The sequence below is a fragment of the Zingiber officinale genome, chromosome 4A, assembly GCF_018446385.1.
Source record: "Zingiber officinale cultivar Zhangliang chromosome 4A, Zo_v1.1, whole genome shotgun sequence".
In the NCBI taxonomy this organism is placed as follows: Eukaryota; Viridiplantae; Streptophyta; class Magnoliopsida; order Zingiberales; family Zingiberaceae; genus Zingiber; species Zingiber officinale.
The window spans coordinates 10,643,600-10,661,821 of NC_055992.1; the positions used below are offsets into that span (position 1 = coordinate 10,643,600).

At 38.5% G+C, this 18,222-nt stretch overlaps 1 protein-coding gene and 1 pseudogene across 1 annotated transcript; one reads left to right on the forward strand and one right to left on the reverse strand.

Annotated features, from left to right (window-relative positions):
- LOC121972235 overlaps positions 1-10,594 on the reverse strand; it is a 33,465-nt pseudogene extending 22,871 nt beyond the window's left edge.
- Positions 10,595-15,281: 4,687 nt separating this feature from the next.
- Positions 15,282-16,050, forward strand: LOC121973128 (protein LIGHT-DEPENDENT SHORT HYPOCOTYLS 5-like). The gene has a single exon (XM_042524715.1). It carries the CDS (start codon positions 15,328-15,330, stop codon positions 15,898-15,900), a length of 573 nt encoding a protein of 190 aa, XP_042380649.1. The 5' UTR covers positions 15,282-15,327; the 3' UTR covers positions 15,901-16,050.
- The last annotated feature ends 2,172 nt before the right edge of the window (positions 16,051-18,222 follow it).

Genomic DNA, 18,222 nt, shown 5'->3' on the forward strand with positions numbered 1-18,222 from the left:
ATGTCGCCTGCTGCGCTGCCCACTCAGCCTGAGCTTTCTGTTGCTGCTCCATGTTTTTTGCGGCCCTCTCTTGGACGAGTGCTTCGAGCTCCTCGGGAGAGAGCGTTACCAGAAATTGACGTCCAACTTCTTCCATCTCCTTGGCTCGGATTCAGGTGCGTTCCCACAGACGGCGCCAATTTGATCCTGTCCGAGCGCTGAGTCGACGGACGCTGGGGACGTGGCACGCTCCGCTATCTCCGACTGGTGGTGTAGCTCTCCGACGAACCTGCAAAGAAGCCGAGCCGGGAGGGGTTTCCCGGCGACGGCCCTCCGACGCTCAAGTCAGGCAACGAGAGAAGCAGCGTAATGTGGCTATAGTAGAGATGTGCGCATACCTTCGTCGACGTCTGGGGGTCCTTATATAGGACCTCGGGGAAACGCGAGCACGCTTCTCGATGCGTACATGCTTCCCGATGCGTGCACGCTTCTCCAAACATACCTTAACAAGCCTGTGTCAGAAAAGTACCTCTGACTCCATTCCGTAATCGTCCGAGCATATCCTGGATGTGACGGTGGAAGCTTCCACCGTATGATCCTGTGTACTGCTCGGCCGCCAACTCTGCTGCTTGTCGGCGGCAGGTGTCTCGAGGATGATGTTATCCTCTGTCTCCTTTGTCCTCTTGCGTTCCCTGTTTGTTCCCGGGCCTAGCGGGTAGGCCGCTCGGCATGCGTATTACTTCTGTCGCCGGTTATAGGTATCGGTCCGACCGGGATAACTCCCGGCCGTATGCTCGGATGAGATTGTTTCTGCCTCTGTTGCCTGGTGCTCCGGCCGAACGGACATCCCGCTCGGCCTTAAAACCTTTTTACCTGAGCATCGGAAACCCGACCCCCAGTCGGGTTGTCTTCATTCGGTTCAGGGGATTCACGGCCGGTCGGCTTGCATAGCCCGAACGGTCGGCCCACTTCGTCCGGTCGGCCAGTCTCAGGGTTGAATCTCTTGACCTTTGACCTCTGACCTCCACGTGCCGTTGACCTTCCGCCAACGAGGATCCCCCGTCCTTATCACCGGATCAGCTGCCATTTGATTCCCAACCCCTCAACATGCCCATCAAAAGCTCTTGCCTTAAGAGCTTTAGTGAGAGAATCTTCCAGGTTATCATCTGATGCAATCTAGGTGACAACAACTTTTTCTCGTTATACGATATCTCGTATTGGGTGGTACTTACGCTCTATGTGTTTACCTGCCTTATGGGCTCGTGGTTTCTTCGAGTTTGTTACTGCACCACTTATTATCACAATATACTGTAATAATTTGGGCAAACCAGGAATCACATCTAAGTCTATCATGAAGTTTCTGAGCTATATAGCTTCTATGGCTGCTTCAGAGGATGTCATATACTAAGTTTCCATAGTGGAGTCCGGAAAAAGCACCTATGTTTAACACTCCTCTATAGTTATGACTTCACTTCTTAAAGTAAACACAAAACCCCGAGGTCGACTTACTATTGTCCCTATCTGTTTGGAAGTCTGAATTCGTATAACCTATAGGGAGCAAATCATCTGCCTTGTAAGCTAGCATATAATCTCTAGTCCCTATAAGGTACTTTAATATATACTTTACGACAGTCCAGTGTCCCGGTCCTGGGTTACTTTGATATCTGCTAACCATGCCCATGACAAAATAGATATCCGGTCTCGTTCACAACATATCATACATTAGGCTTCCTACAGCTGAAACATAAGGAACTACCTTCATCTCTTCTATCTCTTTTGATGTCTTTAGATAAAGATACTTTATGCCTAAAGGGTAGAAAACCTTTTTCTTTGAGTCTTGCATGCTAAAACGAGCTAGAATTGTATCGATATATAAAGTTTGGAATAAGCACAATATTCTTTTCTTGTAATCCCTTATTACTTTGATCCCGAGAATATGTGCACATTCTCCCAAGTCTTTCATATCGAATTACTTGGACAACCATACCCTTACTTCCGGCAACACTTTGATATTGTTTCCAACTATCAAAAATGTTATCTACGTATAGTACAAGAAATACCACCACGTTTCCATCACACTTCTTGTATGTACTCATCCGAATACTTAATAAATCCATAGGTATGGATTACTTAATTAAACCGGATGTTCCAAGACCTTGAAGCTTTGCTTCAGTTCATAAATAGACCGATTGAGCTTACACACTAGATGCTCTTTGCCCTTTGCAATAAACCCCTCTAGTTGTTTTATATGGATATTTTCTTCAAGACTTCCTTTAAGAAAAACTGTCTTGACATTCATTTGCCAAATCTCATGGTCTATATGAATAGCAATAGATAAAAGAATCTAGATAGACTTAAGCATGACTACTGGTGAAAAGATTTCCTTATAATCGATACCCTTTTTCAACAAGTCTTACTTTGAAAGTTTTCACCTTCCTGTCTGTCCCTCTTTTTCTATTGTAGACCTATTTACACCCAATGACTTCTACACTATTTGATGATTCTTCAAGCTCCCAGACATTATTAGAATGCATAGATTCTATTTTATTGCTCTCTGCCAAGATGCTGCATCTTTATCTTGGAGTGCTTCGTCATATGTACGAGGATCAGATTCATGTTCACTAGGGATCAAGTCCAAAGACTCTCCCAAAAACACGAATCTTTCAGGTTGCCTAACAACCCTCCCACTACAACGAGGAACTGTCTGTAATTGTGCATCATTTGTGATACGTGTTGCAGTTTCTTGTGGTATCTCATCTTGTACTGTTGGTACTAGATTATACATGCCCCTTATTATTTCCTTAAGAACAATTTTACTCATGGGCTTGTGGTTCATTACATAGTCCCCTTCTAAAAATCGAGTATTGGTGCTAACAATGACCTTTTGATCTTTGGGACTATAAAATAAACCACATTTCGTTCCTCTAGGATTACCCACAAACAAACGAACTTCCGTACGTGATTCCAACTTATCAGTGTCTCCCTTTAGCACACGTGCTGGACTATCCCAAATCCGAATATGCTTTAGACTAGGCTTATGTCCATTCCACAATTTTATGAGAGTAGAGAGTACTGACGTAGAAGGTACCATATTCAAAATGCACACTGCTATTTCCAGAGCATATTCCCAAAATGAACTTAATAACTCATCATTGATCTAACCATTTCCATAAGGCTACGTTTGGTAGGGTGTAATCCACCTTGTAATATAATTAGGATTACATTACAAGGTTGATTATTTTGTTTGGTTTAATTTTAAACTTGTAATGTAATGTAATCTGAATTACAAAAGGTAGTGAAGTTTTGTAATAAGGATTACAAAGCAAATACTATGTAATCGGATTACATTACGAGGTCACCGTTTAACCAAAATTTAAATGCCGAATATATCCCTAGTCCACCGTGGCCGCCATCCGACGGCATTGCCGTCGGCTGCCGCTGCCCACCGTCGTCGACCCCGCTTGTCGGTCATCGCCGGCCGCTGGCGACCACCGTCGTCCGTCGGCGACCACCGCCCGCCGGCCGCCGGCGACCACCGCCCACCGCCCGCCGGCGGCGATCGCCTGCGCGGCCGCCGACGACCACCGTCGGCCGCCGCCGGCGACCACCGTCGGCCGCCGCCGGCGACCACCGTCGGCCGCCGCCGGCGACCACCGTCGGCCGCCGCCGACGATCACCGTCGGCCGCCGCCGGCGATCGTCGCCGTCGCCGGTGGCGACTGCCGACGGAGGAGGCGACGACCGTTGGTTGCCGCAAGCTCCGGCAAAGGTGTGGCAACTATCGGTAGAGGTTGCAGGATATTTTTGTCATTTCATAATAATACGAATTACATTCTTTATGAAAAATAATGGACACCAAACAAAAGAATGTAATCATCCTTGTAATAAAAGATTACATACATTACATTACCAAACGTAGTAATGTAATCAAGATTACATTACATTACATTACAAATTTGATTACATTACAAGTAAGATTACATTACACCCAACTAAACGTAGCCTAAGAGTCTTATACCTTCGTTCTGCCATACCATTCTGTTGGGGTGTACCAAATGCAGTCAGTTGAGATTGAATCCCAACTTCTGATAAGTGACTCCTAAACTCTCCTAAGAGGTACTTACCACCATGATCTTACTGTAGTGTCTTGATATTTTTACCATGATGTTTCTCCACATCAGCCTTGTACTCTTTGAACTCATCAAAGCACTCAGACTTGCGGTGCATCATGTAAATGTACCCGTATCTCGAATAGTCGTCTATAAAAGAGACGAAATATTCGAAACCATCTCTTGTCTGGATAGTCATAGATACAAATCAGAATGAACCAACTACAACACGTCTTTGGCTCTATACCCCTTAGTCTTAAAAAGCTTCTTGGTCATTTTCCCTTCTAAGCAAGACTCGCAGGTTGAAAAGTTTTCTACCACTAATGAACCCAAAAGTCCATCGGTTATTAACCTTTGAATCCTACTCAAGTTAATATGACCTAGTCTTAAATGCCAAAGATATGTTTGGTTCATTTCTGAAGGTTGCTTTCTCTTATTAAAATTAGAAGATGTGTTATCTGTTGCATTATGGTAGTATTGCATATTAGAACAGATAACTTTCCTATTTTTCTTGATAACAACTTTGTCATCAAAATAGACAGAATATCCATCCTTAAATAGTTTTAGAAACTGAAATCAATTTCTTTCTAAAACTTGGTACGTAAAGACAATAAATGTTTTATTCCTATCAAAGGATAAACATCTCCCACTGCAACAGCTGCTACTTTTGCAGCAGTACCCATGTAGACGGTATTTTCCCTTTCATATAGTTGTTGGGTTTCTTGGAACCCCTGCAATGAATTGTAGACATGATCAGTGACTCTTGTATCTACACACCAGGTACCGGTAGATAACACCACTAAACATGTTTCAACAACTAATGAATAAAATACACCTTTATTGTTCTTATTTCTGAGAGGACGGTCACCTTACTGTCTAAGTTTTGTTTTCAATCATTATAGTTGGGACTACTAAGTCTATTCTATAGTATAACAGCTAGGGGATTGAAAAACATTTGAAATTCTAAGAATCACAAAAATATTTGGTCAAGACCAACACCTTAAAATCCCCATGACTTTTGTATGTCACGTTAGTGTAGACGCATACAAATTCATCATTTGTAAGAGGAGATTTTATTAATTTTATTGTCTTGTCAACCTATCTTTATAACAAATAAAATTAATAGTTAGTCTGTCTTCGATCAAATATTTGGTCAAAACTTTAGAATTTAAAATAATATTGATTTCTCAAAACAATATCATTTAAATTCATCAACACCTCAAACACCGTGAATTTTATATGCCACGTTAGTGTGGACGTATACAAAATCAAACATTTGTAAGAGAAGGGTCTTACCTAATAATTATCTTGTCAACCTTAAATTACCTCAAATACCGTGAATTATGTATGCCACGTTAGTGTGAATGTATACAAATTCAAACATTTGTATGAGGAGGTTTTACCCATTAATTTTATTATCTTGTCAACCTAACTTTATGACAAATAAAATTACCTCAAACACCGTGAATTATGTATGTCACATTAGTGTGGACGTATACAAATTCAAACATTTGTAAGAGGGGGATTTCACCTAGCTTTATGACAAATTAATAGTTGGTTTTCCTTTGGTCACACAAATAATAGCAGTGACTCCGTTGGGGAGGATACTATTAAATGTGCCTAAGTGTATACCATTAATTGATACTTAGTCCATTAAATAGGATTGTGCCCCTTCAACTGGAGAAGATCACACGCTCCTAAATAATTTCTTATAACCATCCATAAAGGAAGTTTGATCTAGTGATCCACAAACAAACTCATCCGTTGTGGAGAGAGGCACTCAGAGCTAACACGTAAGTTTGTTGCATCACGTAGAAATCGGTAATGGAGACCGTGGAATTTATTTACTAATCCCTCTCCCACTTAGTTTTTTTTAAGATGAGGATTTTATCATGTAAGCACACATCACAGCAAATAAAAGTAATAAATATGAAAAAATAATTTTCCAACTATTATGGCCTCTTCCATCATTGTCCTCCGTGTGCTGCCAACCCTACCTGCTGTCATCTTTAGCCACTACAATCGGGTCTAGTCATCACATCTATCTTGCTTCCTTTTTTGCTGCGCCTTTGGCACTCAAATAACACCACGCCTCCCAAGGATACGATCTGCGATAAAAATAGAATTTTATATTTATCGATCCTATATTCCACGAAGGAATGTACATGTAATCTAGATCAAACAAAAAGTAAAATCCTAAAACTAATACAGCTCCTACTATATTTAATACATACAATTATGGGCACACATAAAATGCCCTCGACATGTCCGAGGGTCCAATCACACACAATCACATTAAGGCCATAATAGTTGGATCTAGGATGCCTGTAACTATAGAGTTAAATCTATTTGCACATCCTACTATTATCCTACCTAAAATATGTATGACATATGCATAATTAAATTGAAAACCAAACACACAGAGGCAAACCCTAGCTCTGATACCAATTGTTGGTTTCTACTTGGAATATCGTACCAGTTCTCTGTACAAAAATTTTGTACAAGTCCTGAACCATTCCTAACAACCTATTGTGTTCTTTAGAAATTAAATTTGGAATCGCAAACAGAACTTAACATTATTGATTCCAAATTCAACTTATCTGTTCTTAGAGATTTATACTTGGATCTCAAACAATGTTTAACATTATTAATCCAAATCCACCTATGTTACAAATTTGATTAAATATTTATTTCAAAGTTTGACTTCTAGGACAAACGTGGCGAGGTACTAGGCCTTCTTGGGTATGAGATCATCCACCACTGCCTAGACAAAGTCTTATAAAGAAATTCAATATTTAATCTCCTTATAGTAACCCTAGATTTAAATACTAAGAACAATCGAATCACAAGATCGAAAAGAAAAAGAAACACAAAATCAAAACATGAATTCGATAGCCTAGAATCGTTAGCCTCTTGTGTTTGGTATTTCAAAATCTAAACAAAAGGATGAACTAGTTATGATGCGGAAACTAATAACTAGTTATACCTTTTGTAGCTTATAGACCTCACGATCTTCTATCGTATTCCTCTTCTTATCTCGGACGTCGTGTGGGCGACGATTCACCGAGACGAGAATCCACCCAAACTTCCTTCTTCTCCAAGCAAGTTTCGACCACCAACAATCTTCAAGAGATGAAGAACTTTCGGCCACCAACCAAGCTCCAAGGGATGCTAAGAAACAAAGTCTCCTATCTCTCCTCCTTCCTCTAATAAGATCCGACCACCAACCAAGCTCCTTGAGATGAAGATGTCGCCGACCACACAAGGAAGAAGAATAGGAGAGGAAGAAGAAGAGAGGGAGAGCCGGCCACCACCAAAGAAGAGAGGAATAATAGAAGATATGTTGATGTAAGGTGAGACACCTCTACTCTCTCTTTTATATTCCTTGGTCTTGGCAAATAAGAAAAGTTTTAATTAAAACTTCCTTATCTTCCTTGCCAATAAAAAATACTTTAATAAAAACTTTCTTTTATTCTTTCAATGGCCGGCCCCTACAAGTCCTCCTAATTAGGAAAGTTTTAAAAACAAAATTAAAACTTCCTTATTTGTTTCCGGAAATTTTTAAAATAAAAATTTCTCTTTTAAAATTCCCTTCATGGTTGGTTATTAAAGGAAACTTTTATAAATTAAAATCTCTCTATTAAAACATGTGGATGATTACAAAAAGGAAAGTTTTCTCCAAAATTAAAATCTTCCTTTTAACTACAAATAAGGAAAGATATCAAATCTTTCTCTTAATCTTTTGTAAAAAACTATAAAAGGAAAGATTTATAATTTTAAAACTCTCTTGTAAAATCATGAGGATGGTTAAAAAAAGGAATTTTTTTTTCAAAAATTAAAATCTTCCTTTTAACTACAAATAAGGAAAGATATCAAACCTTTCTCTTAATCTTTTGTAGAATGCTATAAAAGGAAAGATTTAAATTTTAAACTCTCTTTTAAAATCATGACTTCCACATAAGGAAAAATTTTAAAAATTAAAATCCCTTTTATTTTATTGTAGCCGACCGCCTAAGATTGGGCTCCAAGCTAAGCTGACCACATCTTAATCCCATCCAAGGCTTGGTTTGGTCGACCCTTGCTTTGGCTCCAAGCTTAGGTTGGCTTGGCCGACCATCTAAGGATCGGTAAGAAGGTGGGTATGAGTGGGTATAAGACTTTATAAATAAGAGGCTACGACAGGGACCGAGAGGAGGAATTGGTTTTGGTCTCTCGATGAACTTGAGCTTCCCGTGTTCGCCCTGAACACCCAACTCGAGTTCATCTCATTCCACTAAAGAGTTATTATTGCACTATCACACCAATCCCATATTACTATATGTGCTCCTTCTTATCATGAGTGTGTTAGTCTCCCTGTGTTTAAGATATTGAATGCCTACTAATTAAATGAGTTACTGACAATTCACTTTAATTAATATTTAGTTCCAAGAGTAGTACCACTCAACCTTATCGTCATGTCGGACTAAGTCCACCTGTAGGGTTTACATGATAATCCTTATGAGCTCCTCAAGGGGACATCATCAACCTAGATTACTAGGACACAATTTTATTCTATAATTAACAATACACCATATAAATAATATCATTTCTCAACTTATCGAGCCTATTGATTTATCGAGCTAAATCACACCCTTTGATAAATTAAAGAAATAAATATTAAGTATATGTGCTTGTTATTATATCATGATTAAGAGCACACACTTCCATAATAACAGAGCTATTGTTCTTTTATATAGTCAGTATAAAAAGAAACTACCTCAAATGGTCTACTCAATATACTCAGAGTATACTAGTGTAATTTTATAGTCAAGATAAACTAATATCAAATTACACTATGACTATTTTAATGGTTTGTTCCTATTCATCTTAGTCGTGAGCAACTGTTTATAATTTATAAAGAACTGATAACATGATCTTCTGTGTGTGACACCACACATCATGTTATCTACAATATAAATTAATTGAACAACTACACTTAGCATATAAATATAGATATTTAACTAATATGATTCTTACAAAAAGATAAACTTTTTGTATACACTCTAACCGGAAAAATGTTGTCTTCATTTTCAAGAGCTTGATCTTCTTCTTCTATGGCCTCAAATACACTAGCTCTGAGCTCAGCCTAACATGAATAAGAGGAAGCCAAATGAGCAACAATCAAAGTGTGATTAAGTAGAATAATCAAAGACCAACAAAATTACCAATTAATTATTTTTAACTCATTAAAATTTCTTGTTGGGCATCGCAAAAGAAATTTTTCTTGATGTATCCTAATTTTTTTTTTTTACAATAATTAATTCTCAGAACCTATAACGACCCGACCCCTCGGTCCCTTGGACGGCCCAACTGGCGGTCCCTTATGTCGTCGACCAATAACCCTCAGTTGTGCCTTTGCTGACTAGGTCTTCTTACCCCTGGCCAGTGGATTTTTACCTTCCCTAGGATTCGAACTCTAGACTTTCATGTTAAGTACTAGAGTTTGTGAATCCTGGTAGCCAAGTGAGCGGCTAACAGGATTCATAAACTCTAGTACTTAGTCTGGAGGTCTAGAGTTCGAATTCTGAGGAAGGTAAAAATCCACTGGCCAGTGATGGGATGACCTAGTGAGTAACGGCACGATCAAGGATCGTCGGTCGATGATATAAGGGGTTACCAATTGAACCGCCCAAGAGACCATCAAAAGACCACCAAATAAGTCACCAATTAGACCGTCCAAAAGACCCAGGGGCCAAGTCGTTACAGAACCAAAAGTGGATGACCCCGTCAACAGCAAAACACAATTGATTTAACCTTGCCATAACAAATAAAATTGGAGACAGCATAAAACAAGAAGATGAACCACGACAAAACTGCCCCTTTCCCAGTGGTAAAATTTAAAATTGTTAGAATAAATCTTTATTCTGAGTAGCGTGTGGGCTTAGTCCATGACATATCTATCTGGTCCATTAAGCTGAAGATGGACTAATCAGACCGGGCCGATTGAATCGGAGCAACGTTGAAATAGTAGAATCTTCGAATAAAATTACAAAGCTAATTAGCCGATTGCCCTTGAATGGAAGTCAATGACGAACTTATGTGGAGATGGAAGAGGGGTCCACAGTTAAAGCGTGGGCGGTGCAACTTGCGCCCAAGATTGTTGACCAAGTAATCGAATTGTATCCTCTGACTTATTCCTAGTTATCTCTTGTATTACATGGGATTGATGAAAGGGAAATATACACACAGAAACTAAAGTGAAATAAAAATTATAAATGTTGTTTAAATTTTTTACCATGTTTCATTTCGCACGACATTGCCCATTTCCTCCCCCTTTTCCTCATTTTCATTGCATTATTATAATATGAACTTTGTGTATGAGTAATGAGTAGGTTAAGAACACTTTTCAAAGTCCATGCCAATAGACTTCCCCCATATCAGCATCACCCCACTCCGTGTAGCACCACAAAAGAAATCAGCGTGCGACTCGCGTGATCTCCGGCCATAAAAATACGGAGTAAATCTCATCGTACCTCTGCAACCACTTTCAGCACTCTGTTACCGTTTTCCAATTTCAATTCCTGGGAGATGGAGAAGGTGAAGAAGCCCACCGGGAACGCCTTCCCCAAACGAGGGCAGATCAAGGTCAAGATCTTCAAGCAGCTCGTCTTCGTCTTCATCTCGCTTCGGAATGACAACCCGCCGGCGCGCGCAATAGCACTGGAGAAACTGAATTGGCCGCTGGTGGAGACAGCTCAGCCTCCTCCGCCTCCGCCGCCAGCCCTGGTGATGCCTCAGATTAAGCAACCTTGAAATATTTCTGTCTAATCCTCCGATTGCTAGTTTTAACAGTGCAACCGCATACTTTAGATCGTTGTGCCATAAGGTTGGAGAGATACCTCTGTGGATGTGTTTTTATCAAATGGTCACAGTTGACGTGTCTTTCTTTCTCTGTTTCTAGTTGTGTTCTTGTTGAAAACTAAAGAGTAAATGAGTGATTGGTGATGTTGGTCTCTTTTCTCTTGTTAGTATAAGTTTTACCTTCCTCCGTTATATTTGGAGGATTGGTGTTTAGCGTCAATTTGTTTTCAGAAACTGTTCTGCTTTAATTTCAGTAATATTGTTTCAGTTGCCGCTGTAGAGACCTCACGTGTATTTTTTGCTTCACTTGGAAATTAAATATAAGAAAATCATGCTCAATCTTTGTCTTCCAAATCATCAGCAAGATTATGTGGCACAGACTTTTGGCTTTTTTTTTTTTTTTTCTTTTTCAACTTTTCTCCTTCCATCTTATCGTCTTAAATGGAGCATCATCATAGTAAAGCGATGGCTCTTTTAACAATTAATGCGATGACTACAGCAGCATGGCAAAATCCCACAAGTTAGTAGATTCTGATATGATTAAATGTCTTCGGCGTCGAGATATGGATTGGGATTTGGGATTGGATTTTGTGTTATGAGCTACAGCGACGACTTTTCTACCTGGGGTTTTATTATACTATAAATAAATCCCACCCCACTGCACTGGTAATTAACGTTTATAATTTTTTTTTATAAACCGTTCGAAAATCTTAGCATTGGATTTATACTTTAAAAAAAACTGTAAAAAAGATTTATACACTTGCTGTTCTATTTAATATATATATTTTTAAAAATATTTATTTGTATTTTTTCATTAAACATTATTCTATTTTTATCAAATTATTATTTTTACATAAATAAGTGTATAAAATTTAAAATACTAATATAATAATAGAATTGATGCACATATGTAAGAGTATAAATAAGTGTATAAATTAAAAAAAAAAAGTTATTGAAGAGGTTTAAAATAGTTGAGAGGTTTTTAATTTTTTATATGATAATGATGTGACAGAATATGTAAGAGGTTTACGATTACATATGCCTTATTCAATTTATTTATTAAGAATATGGTATTAGAAAAAGACTTAAATAACTGTCAATTTTTTCTTTAAACAAAAATACACTTAGTAGACATAATCGAAAAGTGCTTATGAATTAATACCATACCATTTTTTTTTTAAAAAAAAAGCAATTAAATTGCACATTGCTTGACCACTTATTAATTAATTACGTAATGCATGGAATCTCAATCTCGTTGTGACCAAGTCTCCAAAAGCTTGCAAACCTAAATGGAAATTATCTACTTCTTAATTGCACTTAGATGTTATTTTTAATTAAAGTTATGTTCATCTATATATTTGTCCAACTACTGAGAGGCCTTCCACTAAGACACAGACTGTTTAATTTTATACGTAAGTGAGAAAATAATTAAAAGGAAAGGACGAGGACGTTCTTCTCGATGTCTGAGCACTTCCTTCCTGCTCATCCATTCTTCTACTTTCCGTCCAGATCTCTAGTTTTGCTGAACTCGCTTGTTGCCAGGAAACCACGGAATTGGCTGTCCAACTTATTAATATGTACGAGTTAAAGAGTAAATGAGGCTAATGGGAAGGAAAACCTTAACATTCTTGTGTTCCTAAACATCATAAAAATTGCTTAAAACCGGAGATTAAGTATTGCTCCACATTAAGATGAATAATACTGTTACTTAATTAGATTGCCCCACAGGGTAGTGAGAATATATAGCTAGTCACTGAATATGGAAAAAGTTTTAATCAAGCTAATAGGAGGAACCTACAAAAACTAAAGATTGTTGTAGGCACGGCTGCAGATCAAGTTCCAAAGTCTAGGAACCTACAAAAAATAAAGATTGATTTAATTCAGCCAATAAGGTATTATACTTTCCTTTCTTTCTACTCCTTGAAGTTTCTCAGGGTTCCCTTGTATCTTGAAAGATCATGTCTCAGTTCCTCATGCATTATTCCTGCTATATTCTTCTTAATTGTATGATAGCATTGGTTCAGTCACTTGTCATGTCTAGTCCACACGATTTGAACATGTAGGTTCATATATCCTACCTTGTCAGGCCAGATATTTCAGCCGTTTTATAACCAAAATCATGACAGCACGCAGAACATGGTTCATTCATGCTATTTTGTGTGAATACTGTTTGTCTGTTGCCTATCCACCCAACTTTAGACAGACATACTTTTTTTTTTAATATGTTTCTATGTAAATTTTAATCCAAGTAGCTAGTGATACACTTGCTCACTGCACTGAATCAAGTAGATCAGATTTAAGGGTGTCAAAGTGAGGGAATATATTTATCAAAACTACTATGCACCATGAGGAGGCCGGAGATACTTCAAAATACATGCACAGTGGTCTTAAACTTTGCAACGTGGAGTCATTGGAAGACAGAAATTCCTGTCCCCTTCCTTGGAATTGAAAGCTCATGCTTGCTCCAGTTTATTTCTTGCTGTGCAATCTGACATGCCACTGCCTCAGCAACAGTAGCACACTGCAGTCATTTGAAGCAAATCTAACTGTTTGCGTAAGGAAAAGTGACTGCACTTTTGTACCATATTTACTGCAACTTGATAGCTTTGTTGCAGATACATAAACGAGGTTAAATTACCGGCTTTTCTCCCTAGTTTTTACAGAAACACTCTCTGATCACTTTGATTTTAATGAGCTCGAGAAGCCAATTCTGAAATCAACATTTTGGGTGAAATTAAATCTCGTAAAAATTATTTTAAGCAATTAGAAAAAAACCATTAAACATGTCGATTTTGTTTGGTAAAGAAATCCGCTAAAAATACAACAGATACAAAAGAGAGCTTCAGGTAATTAAGTTATCTTCAAACTTTAGATTTATCCCAGGAGCTTGATGCTCTCTTCCTTTACCCTTGATCCATGTTGATGTGATCGATCACATTAAATAGCTTTTGTCTTATTCCTTTGAATCGAACTACGTTCTCTGAGAAACTGGATAGAGCCAAAGAAGACCACACATCTTGAATTAATTCCACATACATATGAACTGAAGGATGAAGGATAGGATTAGGTGGTGCCCATTCATTCTTCCAAAATAAATAATATGTTGATTATTTGATATATACACACACAGTTCTTTTACTCAATATATATATATATATATATAGTGTCAGTGGCTTTTATCTGCTTTACCTGGATAGTGAAAGTAATTAATCAAGCAGTGTTAGTTTGCCTGGGTCTTTGACTCCATCTCCGTGTCTGCTCGGCTAGGGTTTCATAATTAATGCACAAGGTATGTGAAAAAGTGCGATTGGAAGAGAGAGTTTTGGAGGCATGCATATAGATGACTGAGATCAGGTTTAACTTAATGGACAGAACGTACATGCATGAATTGGCCCTCTCTCCTTAACATGGCTCAACCTACTGTATTAATTTGTCTGGAACCTGTACTCAGGGAACAGTGGTTGGGACATGCATAGCCTGGTGCAGCTCATCACAGTGCAATATTGATATCTCATCTACATCAGAACCTAACTCTAATATTTCAATTTGCTATAAATACATTTCTGTCATCAGATCCAAAATTGCACCTATTTTTTTTTCTATCTGTTTCTTCTGTTTTGATTGATTATTAGATAAAAAAATTAATTAATATTTTTTTCCTAGACTAATCAAGCAAAGAAGACATTATTTTGAGACATAGAGATCGGCTATAATTTTCAGAACTTACAACTCCTCCAGATTTTATATAAATACATTGCTTAATTAATTATGAGCAAGATGATAAATTACGGTGCACTTCCTATTTGAGTGGTTCCCTAGATTTATCATAAAGTTAAGGCTGAGTATTATTTTCAAATCTTCGAATATGTGCATCAATTCTATATAACCACAAACTCTAAAACGTGTTAAATGGATCGTATCACAGCTCATACTTAAAATATGTGTTAATTCAATGGCTCTCATTAAAAGGGCTTTAAAAAATTAAGGGAAATTTTACATCAGATTCTACACCCCAATTAAGTTTATCCTTTATTCATATTGAAAAATTCTTTCCAACATTTCATGATTGCAAAATCAGGAGTGACATTTTAACAATGTTGAAAATATTAAGGGAACTTTTGCAACAACAATAATCCCTCAATTACGAAGGATATAATGCATTTTTGTTTAAAAAATTATAAACCTTAAGATCTCTTAGGTATACGTGTATAAATTTGTATACAGATAAATAAAATACATGAGCATTATAGAGACGGCAATGACCCACTCATGAACCAATTCGGGCCCACCATGTGGCATCTCGCTCTCCTCTCACAGTTCGCTCTTTAACCAATTAGCCGGCTCTCCTCTCCTTCGCTACTCCACGCATTTCCTAACTATACTTAGCTTCCGGCCGTCGCATGGAGTCGTCGTCGTCCGCGGGAGGAGGGCCGTCGTCGTCTTCATCGCGGCCGAGCCGGTACGAGTCGCAGAAGCGTCGGGACTGGAACACGTTCCTGCAGTACCTGAGGAACCACAAGCCGCCGCTGGTGCTCTCGCAGTGCAGTGCCGCCCACCTCATCGAGTTCCTGCGCCACCTCGACCAGTACGGAAAGACCAAGGTCCACCTCCCCCGGTGCCCCTTCTACGGCGCCGCCGCCGACCCCACCTTGGGGATAGCGGACCCCACGTCGGCCTGCGGGTGCCCGCTCCGCCAAGCCTGGGGCTCTCTCGACGCCCTCGTAGGCCGCCTCCGGGCCGCCTACGAGGAGTCAGGCTCCGGCACCGCAGAGACCAACCCCTTCGCGGCCCGCGCCGTCCGCATCTACCTCCGCGACGTTCGCGACGCCCAGGCCAAGGCACGCGGCATCCCCTTTCACAAAAAGAGGCGCAGCAAGGGACCCAGCTCCACCGATCCAGCTGCCGGAGGTGAGTCTGTCTCCTCCTCCAACGCCATCAGCGGAGACAGCTCCGGTGGCTCCGCTCGCGGTTAAAGATCTCTGTTTCTCTCTTCTATCTGATATCTCGTACGCATGCATTGATTTGATGATTTCTATTCGCGGATCAACAAATAATTAACTAACGGAGAGATTTCATTGAAAAACACTTGTGGTTTAGTTAAATATCTTCGAGTTTATTTTTTAGTTTTCAGCATCTCTCAAAATTTAAGTCAATCTATATTTTGTTCTGTAGTTTCTTTGGATATAGAACATTTTCAACTCTTCTTGTCTCAAAACCAAAACTTTACACCAGATTTTTGCACTCAAAAAGATTGAGAAAAAAAAAAATGCTTTGAGGTCGCAGTGTAGATTTTCAAGTTCATGATACATACAAATGTCTATGTAGATATTCGAATCAGGTCCATTAATGATTAATTTATGCATTATAACCAGATTTTTTTTGGGGAAAAAAATAAATTATAAACAAACTCACAAGGTTTTGTTTTCTGATTTCTGGATAGATCTGACAGTACTGATCTGATGCAACAAAAGCACATAAAATTTCAGTCTTAGGTTTTGTTCTCTGATTGAGACCTGAGATAGCGTTTCTGCAATGTCTGACTATTTGCTGTAAGTAGCTAAGGTTAACCCGAAGAGAAATCAATCGATCAATCTTTACGCTCGTACTTGCTCTTCATTCATGATCTTCTGCCTCTAAAAGCTCGTTGTTCTCTTTCATCAGTCTCTTGGCAATTTGCAGCCATTGCTCACTGATAATGCACCATACCTAATATCTAGCCTGCCCTTCCCCCTCTCTCTTTCTAGATCAATCACTATAATATGCAGATCTAACTCAATATGAATGTTTTTTTGTTTAAAAAAAAAGATCGAATTCGAGATAACTAAAGATTTGATGTATTATATCCCTCACTCTTTTTGCCTGTAAGCAGAAGATGAAATCCTCTAATAAACTTTGTTGCAATCTCGCTTCCATTTGTCATTGCTTTTCTTTTTGTACATTTCTTCTATACTTCATTCTCTGCCTTCTTTAATTTCCACAGCACGTTAACTCTTGGGCAAAGCAGCCCCATGATGTTGATCCTCGACACTTACATATTGCAATCTGAAATGCGATCATATGCATCATGGATACCTCAACTATTCATGTCTAGTTTTATAAGCTGATCGATTAATTCAGTAATATGTTTGCACATTTCTATGGTATGCCTATAACTTCGAATTGTTGACCCTCCATCATCATCGTTATCACTTTAGCTTTGTCCATGGCTAGCTAGCCACCTCTGCAGTCTGAATTTCTCCTTTTCATGACTCAGTTTTTAATGTTACAGTTCTCCTTTTATCACTAGCTACCAGCTCCAGTAGATTAGTTGTGACTGTAGAATCTAGTACAGTCTTGGTTCATTTACGTAGAATTTATTGAATAACATCACTTTTAGCAAAGAAAGTATATGAACAATGAGCATATAGTACGCAGTCACTTCTTAAGCTTAATTCGTCTTCACCAATGGTGTGTGCAATTGATGAGATCTACTAATTTCTCTACAACTCAACGTCATCATTCCCCGTTTTGCAGTTTGTACTACTGAAAAAAGGTATATAATCCAATTATTGAAGTGTGCAAATATAGTTGCAGAAGGTTCGCATATAAAGAGGTTGAAGGCTATTGCTTGGGCAGAAATGATATATTGCTCGTCTGCCGGCTCTTGATATGACCCATATCCACCATGTGATTCGGTGTGTTTTCTAGCTAGATTATGCCTATATCCAACTTTTATCTTGCTTTGTCGATCTAAAGTATACTAGTTTAGTTTGGAATGGTTTATTCATCCAAACTTCCGGAGACAATGGCAAATTAAGCACCATATATTGCACTACTAAAAGTCATGACTACTAAGCAGCTAGTCAATGCATCCCTTTTTATCGGTCTTATAAAAATTAATACTTACAAATACTCAAGTTAGTATTTCTTTGTTTATTAGTGTACCCATGAATTATATACGCAATAAAGAATCTAACTTAGGATGGTAACTTATAAAATAACTCCATGAAAGAGGATTGGATTTCTAGAGAAAATTAAATTTTTTTTTGTAATTTTCCCAAGTCAATGTTTACTAAGTTGATTAAATTTGAATTGGTTGAGCTGGATTTTTGATATTTGATAATATGAGAGGAAGGAGTTAAATATGTGTTTCAGATATTACTGTTGCAATTGTCTGTTTAGGGAAATTATTGGTGCAATTCTCTTCTCATCAAAAGTTGACCAGTTTGATGTGTAGAAGAGTCAAGTAGGTTAGTGTTAACCGGATACTTGACTGGAAGTCCAAATTGAAGTTTAGGCAAGGGCAAGTCCAACGG

Bases quoted from the DNA above. Each gene is read 5' to 3' on its own strand.
- LOC121973128 (XM_042524715.1), top strand. From the start codon at position 15,328: ATGGAGTCGTCGTCGTCCGCGGGAGGAGGGCCGTCGTCGTCTTCATCG.